General features: G+C 37.6%; 1 protein-coding gene across 2 annotated transcripts in view; it reads right to left on the minus strand.

The window, feature by feature from the left end:
* Nucleotides 1-3,739, minus strand: part of THEMIS (thymocyte selection associated) — a 172,808-nt gene extending 169,069 nt beyond the window's left edge. For both annotated transcript variants that reach the window (XM_029945416.1, XM_029945415.1), the window contains exon 1: nucleotides 3,416-3,739. In XM_029945416.1, the coding sequence (XP_029801276.1) occupies nucleotides 3,416-3,506 (91 nt within the window). In that variant the 5' untranslated portion in view covers nucleotides 3,507-3,739. The remainder of the gene's footprint in view (nucleotides 1-3,415) is intronic.
* Nucleotides 3,740-10,925: the final 7,186 nt, after the last annotated feature.

Here is a 10,925-nt window from a genome sequence, read left to right on the forward strand (position 1 = left end):
GATACCATACTTATCACATAATTAAATTCTTATCTTTTGAGGACAGATCCAGGGATCAATATTTTCAATATTTCCCAGGTGTTCCACATGCATCCAAGTTTGAGAACCAAGCTCTTATAGTATATTATCATGTATAATATAATGTAAATTATGTATTATTGCAAACCTGCATTAATTAAGATAGGGTAAAATTAATGTAAGAATAGCAATTAGTTGAATGCAACAGAATAGAAGCTGTGGAAGAAAAATCACACATGTATGGACACTGTGACTAATATAGCACAGTAAGGTAGTAAGAAAAAGGCAGATTTACAATAAAAGTCACTGCACCAATAAAGTACTCACTACACCAATAAAGTGCTCACTACTCCATAGAAGAAAAAAATAAACACTAATCTGAACCTGAAATCATACACACACAAAATCAATTTTAGTAGATTACAGATCTAAAGAGGGAGTAAACAAATGGAGTAGATTCTAAGAGAATATCTTCAGGAACTTAGGGTAAAGAAAATTTTGACAACACACAAAAACGAAAATAATTATAAACTGACTACATTAACACTAAAATTAAAAACTTCCATTCCTCAAAAGGTGCCATTTAAAAAGTCAATGTTAATCTATGGACTGAGAGAGGACATTTGCAACACAGGTAACTGACAAAAAACTGACAAAGGGTCAAGACTCACTTGCTCTCTCTCTCTCTCTGAATATAGAAATATACATTTTTAAAATTATAAATAAATTTAAATAATGTATATTTAAATTATATAAATATAATATAAATATATGGCATATATAAATATTTATATTATATATAAATCCAATAAATCCAATATATCCAATATGTGTATATATCTAAATCTAATAAAGACTTTTTATATTCTTTTTGTAAATAAATATAAGGATTTATATTCTTTACAAAATTTAAAAATTTTATAAATTTATATGAATTTATAAAATCCAGTAAAGAAATGAGGAAGAGACATGAACAATGTCTTCATAAAATAATTTCCTAGGTGCCTGGCTAGCTTGGTCAGTGGAACCTGTGATTCTTTATATCAGAGCTGTGAGTTTGAGTCCCATGTTAGGTGTGGAGATTACTTAAAAATAAAATCTTAAAAAAATAGCATTTCTAAAGGGCTATTAGTCATCAGGAATATGCAAACTAACCATGAGCTACCCTTACACCTTAACAGAATAACTGCAATGATGAAGATTGATAACATCAACTGTTACCAAAGACTCATATATACTGCTGGTGGGAAAGTAAATTAGTATAATTACTTGGAAAACTTGTTTTTCATTAACTATCAAGGCTGACCATATACATACCATATGACATGCCAATTCCACTTATTCATATGCCCAACTGAATGCACATATATGTGAACACACTTGTACAAGAATGTTAATGACAACATATTGGTGACAGCTCCAAAGTGGAAATATACCAAATGCCCATTAGCAATAGAATGGATAAATAAATTGTAGTATGTTTATCCAACAGACTATTATACACACTGAAATGAAAAAGCTGTATAGAATATCATGGCTTAATTTTACAAAGATAATGTTGAACATATATGCCAACCAGAAAAGAATACATACTATACTTTTTCATTTGTACAAAGTTTATAAATGGACAAAAGTTAGGATAACAATTACCTTTGGGGAAGATGGTGGGTAACAATTGAGAAAGGGCACAAACTATAGCTTTCAGAATATTTGCAATTTTCTATTTCTTGATTACTGTGGTGGTTGTATGAATGTGTTTACTTGTAAAAATTAATCAAGGTGTACACTCTTTTCTGTTAACTGAAGTATAACATAGTAGTGAAGAAGTACAGAATGGAGATGGTCAGAGCACATGGACAGACATGCCATATTCTTTTGTAAGATGACATAAAGACATCAATTTCCCTCAAGTTAATCGATAAACTCAATACAATCTAATGCAAATTCTAGTAGGATTTCTTAAGAAACTAATTTCTCCAAAAACATAATTAAAAGGTCTATAGATAGCAAAGTCAACAACAACAAAAAAAAAGAGTGAAAACAAGGGACTGGTCTACACATGAAATCTATTTTAACACTTAGCCTGGAACTATAGATACTCAAGGTGAGGTGGGCACAACCAATAAAAAACAAGACTGATGGAATAAAAGAAATATTTCAGAGACAGACTGATCCAGATGTGAGTACCTAATATGATCTGAAAGTAGTCACACAAATCAATTGGGAAAAGATGACTAGTGTCTTAAATGGTACTGGGAAATCAAGGTTATTATATGGAAAAATCTAAAACTGGATCCCTCTACACCATATTACAAACTATCCTCCAAATGGATTAGAAACTAAATGAGAAATATAAAACTATAAAGTTGATATACAATAATAAATAAAAATATCTTTGTAATTTCGTATGCAAAGCTTCAAAAGCACAAACTATGAGACAAACAAAATGGTTTGGGACTGGCTTAGGAATAAAGATACATTTCATAACATTGTATACATGTAAAAATATGGTCTGATTCCATATAATCAATTGAAAAATAAATTAAAATCCAATCTAAGCTGATGATAGCAGAGGTGTGTGTGTGTGAACTAGAACTGATATTGTCAATTTTTATTTCATAGTATATATCTAACACATTATTTTGTCTTGAATGGAAAAGATTTGCCTACCAGCAGTTATTTAACTTAATTTTTCAGTAGTTTGTCTGGATCTAATTCTACTACTGCCTCAACCCTAACACTCTTGTGACCAGAAATATATATTTTCCTAGAAAATAACTTTGTCCTGCATTCCTTAAAGACTAATTATCTAATTCCTTAAAGATAATAGAGTACACATTATAGGCTTCAACATTCTTCTACTGAATTAACATCGTAAGTCACATCAAAACACACTTACTTACTCGATAATCTTAGTTAGGCCACTACAGAAAATATGAGAGAAACATTGGCATAAACAACATTGTTGAGTGGTTGAAAGTTTGGTGAGCTTTTCTTTCTAAACACTGCGCTTTTAACAACTGTTTTGGTTTTTAAAAAACACTAATTTTTTTTATATCCTTGAAATATAAATATGGATAGTGACTCTTCACTCGGAGTATAACCCATTTCAACGAGGCAGAAATAATTCACCATTCATGTTGGACTGTTTGAAGGCCTCCAGAAAGCTCAAGCTCTTTGCTCAATTCCTTTTCCCAACATATCCCAGAGTCCTATCTAATTTCTTTTCTCTAGCACTCTTAGATCATGACTGTTTGTCAGTTACCTTCTGTCTTTTGTGATTCCCTTTCTTTCAAAGGAACTCACTTATCTTCTATTAAAATTTCCCCCTACAGGTCCCAGGAGTATATACCTTATAAGAACTTTCTAGCCAGCCAAGAGATAGGAGAATGCTTACCTTCAAAATAGATGCCTGACTGAACTTTTAGAACCCTGGGAAGGGTCCTGAGGTCAAGGGAGTGAATGAACTCCTCCAGCGTCACTGCCATTGCTTTGACTTGGGTCTTGTGCAGACGTGGTACTTACAGAAGCTCCTGGCTTCTGGGTGTCACTGGTCTGCAGCTCTTCTCGCCCCTTCTCATTCCTCCCTCAGGCAGGCAGGGATGTCACAGTACAGTCCCACTGGGGTGGAGTAGCTCTATGTGGGTAAGACTGTGAAGAGGGAAGGAGCAGGCAGGGGACAAAAGGTGTGACAGCTCTTTTTGTTCTCATTGTGGCTTCATTTCCTTCTGACACTGAAGTAGAACAGGATGGAAGGGGGTGAGCATATCTGAAAAGGCAATGTTAAAAAAAAATGAGAGTTGGCAGTAGCTCGTTCTGTCTGTTGCCAGTCCAGGTGTGCATCTACAACGGCACCAAGACTCTTTGGAGTTAGAGTTGCTTGTGGCTTTTTGAACCAGAAAAGACCAGGAGTTGCCAGAGTCCAGTTCCAGCAGGTCCAGGGCTCCCTGAAGGATGGATGGTGTCAGCAAATAGGAGGGAGAGAGCCTTAAGTGTCTTTCTGATCACCAGGCAGGAATCTCTACTCTGACCTGAGAGTCAGATTTATTTATGGTGAAAGGTACAATGAGCAGAAAGAGCAGTAAATGATGTCTCATAGATAATTTTTACAATTTTCCAGAACATGGATTCTGCAGAAGTTACAATTCTAATCTTAGTAGTAATGATTGTCAGAAAAAAAAAAAAACAGCTACAGGCACTCATGCTATCATATGGTATGGACAGGTATTTTTTAAGATCAAGATATACAAAACTTCAGGTATAGCCCTAAGGAAGTGACCTTTAACCATGAGGCAAACAGCACTGTTGGGTAAAGATCAGTTTTTTATGAGTGAAGGGTCATTAGGCTGTTTATAGCACTAAGAGAAAGTTTCCAAAAAAACAGGATCCCCAGGAGACATAATGTCTGCTGCTCTCACAGTCCCAAAGACGAGTGATACATTTTATCTCAGTAGTGACTTCTGCAACTGCGTCCAGGCCTCGAAAGTAGTGAGTTATCAGTTAATTGCTCAGCTAGGAGGAAAATTATATGTTGCTTGCCTTAGTCACACTAGGGTGTATCTAGTTTACTTATCTTTTCCCTGACCAGGTGCAATCACCCCTCAAGGACAGGGCAGGGTACAAGCCGCTCCTGACACTAATCAGCAAAGCACTCTGAGGTTTGGTGCCCAAGCAGAAATGAAAGTTACAAGAGGGTAGATATAGGTCGCTGCCTGGTGGCAAGAAACCATGCAAACCTGCCGAACCCTCACCAGGAAATTTTCACTCAACCGATGAGTTCAGATAGCTCCCAACAAGGAGTACAGGACGAGAGTCTGATCTAAAAAAATGGCACCTTGTTAATTCTTTATCTCTTTAGTTCATTTCTAAAGTTTGGCTTTGTGCCTTATTTGCATACTCTCAATGCTTTCATAATAAATTTGCTTACAAAAGTGCTTTGTGTCAGCTCTTTTGAGAAATCTGATACTCTGAAAAGAGATCGAAACCAGTTTTTATTCTTCTACATTAAAATTTTTTGCTGAATCTTAAAGGAGGGTGGGGGAGGGGCACAGTATGCAAAGTGAAACAGTAAATTAATCCAGTAAATTAACATGAATTTTCTAATCACCACAGTGTAGTGAAAGTATCTAAATCTGTTGTAAGGAAACAGTTTCCTGGGTTTAGCTCTGCTTTTGATGTAGAGGTGGCTTCAGCCTTATCTTCTCTGTGCCTCATTTGGCTCAATTATTAAATGAAATTTAAACAATTTCTTCCTAAGCTAAAATTCTGCAATTTTGATTCTGTGGTCCAAAGTTTAACTGAGGGAAATGCCCTAAGTCAAAGGAAGCAAGAGGAGCCTTGTTGAAACAGATCTCTTAAAAAATTTTCCCCCCTCTAATCTTCGTATTTAGCCAAAACAGTGTTTTAGACCTAGTATATACAACTCAAGCTGATATTTTCTAAGTCTCTTTAAGGATGAATAAAGGAAACACTAGTTGGTAAAAATACAAGTGAAAAATACTAAGAAGCTGCACATTCTCCTTATAAAGTGGACTCCAGGCTCTCTGTTGAGAAACTGTTATGGCCTCAGGCTCCAGGCAGCATAGGCAACAGAGGGGGTCAGGGCTCACCCCAGCTCCACAATATCCTTCACATAAATGACCAAGCAATAAAAGCACAGCCTTAGTTTGAGATAGACCTCGCAAAACTCTTTCAGCTCTCATAATCATATTTGGCATTCGCAACAATCTGCCCGGTTTCATTTCTTTCTTTACAAAACTAGAATTTATGGGGTCATGTTAATAGTTTTTCACTAGTAGCTTCTACTTCCTCACTTACAACTCTCTGTCCATCTCCCAAACTTGATCAGTCTGCCTTCTGTACTCCTCCTCCCAAAGGTAGGTGCCTTAGTCCACTGTAAATATTGTTTACAGCCTAACAGCATATTTTATATGGCAGAATATATATATAAAAAAGGCTGCTATGGACTACTCCTTAAGAATCATACACCTTTTAGAATTGGTGCCACAACAAATTTCATTTCATACCTAATCCGAGTTAGGCTTCAGTTGCTGTTTTTTTGTTGTTGGTTTTTTTTTTTTTTTTTTTTAGTTTCCCCAAATCAACTTTCTACCCTACTAGCCAATGAAGCCTTTCTGAAACATTACCAGTATCTTACAGTTATCTATGCTATCCCTGCTTCTGCTCTTGGAACAGATGACCCGTGGTTTCTGTTACAATCTGATTCTCTAATATTTCCAATCTCAGTTAGTGAGACTATCATTCTCCCAGTTTCCCAAACCAGCGGCTGCATCATGGGAAAGGCCATCTGTGGCCTCCATATCCCTCAACCCTGCTGTAAGGTGGCAATACTCAATCTCACTTATTCTGTTCTTGCTCTGTATCCCTACTGTTACTACTTTAGTCTAGATCCTAATCACTTTTGACACTGTAGGACAAGGAAATTCTGACACAAACAGCCAAGACAGGATGGACAAATAAAGGCACTGAAAAGGCACTTGAATCATCAGCTAGTAAAATAGACGACTGGAGTTCAACAACTAAAATAGAGGATTACAAGTGTGATAATAATCAGATTAATGAGGGCTCAGAAGCAAACCAGAGTACAAGCAGTAATTTACTACATGAAAAAGGTGAAATCCCAAAGCAGTAGAGAAGAATGTTTTATTCAACAAATAGTGGTTAAATAATTTATGAAATAAAAGTTAGTTTCCTAAAATTCTATGCAACAAAATTAAATCTAGATAAACTTAAAAATTATATTTAAATAAAAAGAAAAAAAGAAAAAATAGAAAAAGTCTAGAGAAATTAAGAAAATGATTTTTATCTTTTTATTGTTTTTATTTTTTAAGGCTTATTATTTATTTATTTTTAAAGTGAGAGAAAGTGTGAGGGGAGGGGCAGAGAGAGAAAGAGGGAGAGAGAGAGAATCCCAAGCAGGCCCTGTGCTTACAGCAGGAGCCCCTACATGGGGCTCGATCCTACCAACTACTGTGAGATCATGACCTGAGCTAATATCAAGAGTCAGAGGCTTAACTGACTGAGCCATCCAGGCACCCCAGGAAATAATTTTTTCTAAGTAGTAATGAAAGTCTTAAAGGAAAAGAATAATAGTTTTGACAATAGATATAGGAATTATGTCTATAAATCTAAAAGAAGCTTTAACAAAATGGGGAAAGGGGCAGCACATCCTTCAGATTAAGAACTGAGTCCTAGATGTATAAAGAGAATTAATATGTAAAATAAAAATATTCAAGGACTTCTGCTTCTGGCTCTGAGCTTATATCTGACTACTTCTCTTACAAAGAGCAACTAGAAAAGTGAATGGTTTTTTAAAACTGTTTTAAGGAACAGAAGAGCCATCAGGGAAGTTGGGACCTGAAAGGCCAAGTCCAGAAAAGCAGAGAAACACAATGAGGGGTACCCAACTTTCCACACTTCTTTTTCCCTCAAGGCATTTGTGGATTAGTAATTGGCACAAAGAGAGAAGCTGAGAGGCAGAACATAGGCGATGATTAGGGGGAGAGAAGCCGAGTTGAATTTTTAGCAGTTTCATATAGCTAATGACATAAACATTGGAATTTCAGGTTAGCAAGGCATCCAGGAAAACAGAGAAATGAGTTGTGCAGCACCATTTTTGCCCTCCAGGGTTTTGCCCCTTCAAAAATAGTACATTGTTGACGTAGGAGACACCAGTTACTAAGCGATCAGTTAGAAGCTGACAAAACCAAGCAGCACTTTCTAGCGGTTTTACTGGTGGGAAGACTGGGCCTTCATTTATGGGAAGGAGTTTCAGAAAATAGCCTGTGTTTTCAGCTGAGGCCCCTAAGGCTACTCCCTAAAAGAAAGGGATGACTATAAATAGGCAGGCCTTACCAACACTAAAGGCCAGACCAAAATTAGCTCAATCCCTGACTGGATTAAGGTGATCTGCCCCCATTTGAGCTGCCAAACAAAAGCAAAGGTCAACCTTGCCATTGGTGAAAAGCAACCAGGTCTAGGATTTGATAACTTAAAAAGGTCCAATATGGAGTTACTCAGGCATGCTACTTAAAATAAGTTTGATTAGGGGCGCCTGGGTGGTTCAGTAGGTGAAGAATCTGACTTTGGCTTAAGTCATAATCTCAGGGTTAGTGGGTTCAAGCCCCATGTTGGGCTCCGTGCTGACAGCTCAGAGACTGGAGCCTGCTTCAGATTCTGTATTTCCTTCTCTTTCTGCCCCTCCCCTGTTCACTATCTGTCTCTCTCTCTCTTTCTCAAAAATAGATAAACTTAAAAAAAACCATAATTTTGATTAATATGTTCAAAACAAAAGGCAAGAAAAATTTCAGTAGAGAATTGCCATCTATAAAGAGTATCAAATGAAATTCTAGAGTTGAAAACTAACAATAACTGAAATTAAGAATTCAATAGTTGGATTTAACAGCAGCTTGGACATATATTAAGAGCAGGTTGTTAACTGGAAACAGGAAAGAAGAAAATATTACTCTATTTACAGAGAGAGAGAAAGAAGTCAACATTAAGAACAGAAGAAACATTGTAGCTGTAGCGAAAAGGTCTTCCGTGTACATGGCATCCTAACATGAAAGAGAGGAAATAGAGAGAGAAGCAACCTATCAAGAGATAGTAACTGAACATTCTCCAAAGTTGTTCAAGGTATAGCCATGCAGTGCAGGCTCCCGGCATATGTCTCCTGTTTCAACAGTGTTGCGGGAACAAACCCCATTTTGCCAGCCTCAGACCACTCTGCAATCTCTTTTCCAGCCGCAGCCCTGAGAGTCACCTTCTTCTCGGCTATCCCCTGCCTTGAGGACGCGCCAAGGCCCATTTTTGCACTTAGCTCTTTATTGTGGATCAACCACAAGCCCCAGGTTCATCAGAATTATTCCACGAAGGTGGAGCCCCCCACACTGCCCCCAACAAGCATCCTTCAGCCTCCTACACCTACCTCTCTCTGGGTCTCTATTTCCAATGTGATGATGTGGCCCCGGAGGGCACCATCCACGTCAGGAGTTTGCGGAGGAGAAGCTTGAGGCCTTCAAGGGTCTCTGAAAGTGAAAACCCAGCTCGGAAGCCACGCCCTCTTCCCCGGGCATGCCGAAGCCTCCCCGAAAGGAGCGGATAGAACCCAAGAAGCCCTGAAGCCGCCACGGCCCTGGAACCTGACCCAGGCGCTTTGTGCAGACCCCACCTCTGGGACTTCCCGAAGAGCCACTTCCCGAAACAGCCATTCCTGAGGAGCCATTTCCCCACCGGCTACTTCCGAGATGAGAGGTGAACAGCATCAGGGAGATGGCAGCCACCCTGCTCCCCTCTGAATGCAGGGCTTGGAGAGTGTATCTCTGAACCTTCACTCTCAAGCACAACTAGGAGCCTGCAGAGCCCAGGGCCTCTGCCTCAGCCTCCTTCCCTGCAGCCGTTGGGCAGCTTTTTAACCACCCTGGAGCCCTCTCCCAAGCTAGGGACCAATGAAGCTATTGCACCAAAAAAAAAAAAAAAAAAAAGGGTACAAGTGGACCAGTGTAGTTCAAATCTGTGTTGTTCAAAGGTCAATAGCGCTTGGGATGCCTGGATGGCTCCTTGTGAGTTTGAGGCCCAGATTGGGTACCGATTACTTAAGAATAAAATCTTGAGGGAAAAAAGAAAGGTCAACTTCAATCAATAGCTGAGAGAACAACCATATATTTAATTCATAAAATCCATATTGCTGAGGGTGCAGCATATAGTCACATATATACTGCAAACTTACGTTAGCTATCTTGACATCAATTTGGTCTAGTAATGTTACTTAAACATAATCAGATACAAAGATCTATTCATACCAGTCATGGAAGCATTTATTACTTTTAATGGCAAAAAAGGGGAAAAAAACCTCAAGTAAAAGAATGGAGGTTATTTACATCAGTTATCCATATGATTCTATACTACAGTGCAACTGAAAAGCATGTTTTCAAAGAAAATTGTTGATGTGAGAAAAATGCTAATATAATGCTAAAATGTGAGAATAAAGGAGAAGGAGCATAGAAAACAAAATCTAGAATAAGTACCAAATTTTATATTTTAATATACCTGAGTGGTTTTATTAAAAAGATTAAAAGTGAGTGAAATACTGTTTTTTCTCCTCTTGAATAAATAAAGATCACTTTTTTAATTTTGTAATTTCTAGCACGTTCATTTCACTGCTTTCATCTAAGCCACCTATTACTCTCTCCCTCTTTATTATATCTTCTGGATATTTTTATTCCTTATCTTACTTTTATACTCAGGGCACGTTCTTTTCCTTGAAGTACTCTCTTTACTTGCTTTCCTTCATTTTTTTTCTATTTTCTACTTACCCCTTCTAGGTCAAAATTTGCAATTTCCTTTTTCTCTACTTTTTTAAAAAAGAAATTTTAATGTTTATTTATTTTGGAGAGAGAAAGAGACAGAGTGTGAGTGGGTGAGGGGCAGAAAGGGAGGGAGACACAGAATCCCAAGCATGCTCCAGTCTCTGAGATGTCAGCACAGAGCTTGATGTGGGGCTCAGACACAGGAACGGTGAGATCATGACCTAGCCAAAGTTAGATGCTTAAACGACTGAGCCACCCAGGTACCCCTTGTTTCTCTGCTTTTTAAATGTTGTGTTCTTGTTAACATTTATTTTGGACAGGCTGTCCAATATGACTTCTGACCTTGACCAGAACAGTGAAAGCTTCTAAATCTGTTTCTGGTCTTAACTAGACCTATATAAAACCTTCTGGATATTTTTCAAATCTTATATTCAACACAACTAAAATTGAATGTTTCTTTTTCTATGAAGAAACAACTCCAATATCTGTCTCTTCACCTATATTCTCTGTCTCAGTTAATAGCAATACCTCCCATCCAATTTCTAAGCCAGAATCCTGGGTCTTATTAGTGACACCTTC

The sequence above is a fragment of the Suricata suricatta genome, chromosome 7 (assembly GCF_006229205.1).
Source record: "Suricata suricatta isolate VVHF042 chromosome 7, meerkat_22Aug2017_6uvM2_HiC, whole genome shotgun sequence".
NCBI lineage: Eukaryota > Metazoa > Chordata > Mammalia > Carnivora > Herpestidae > Suricata > Suricata suricatta.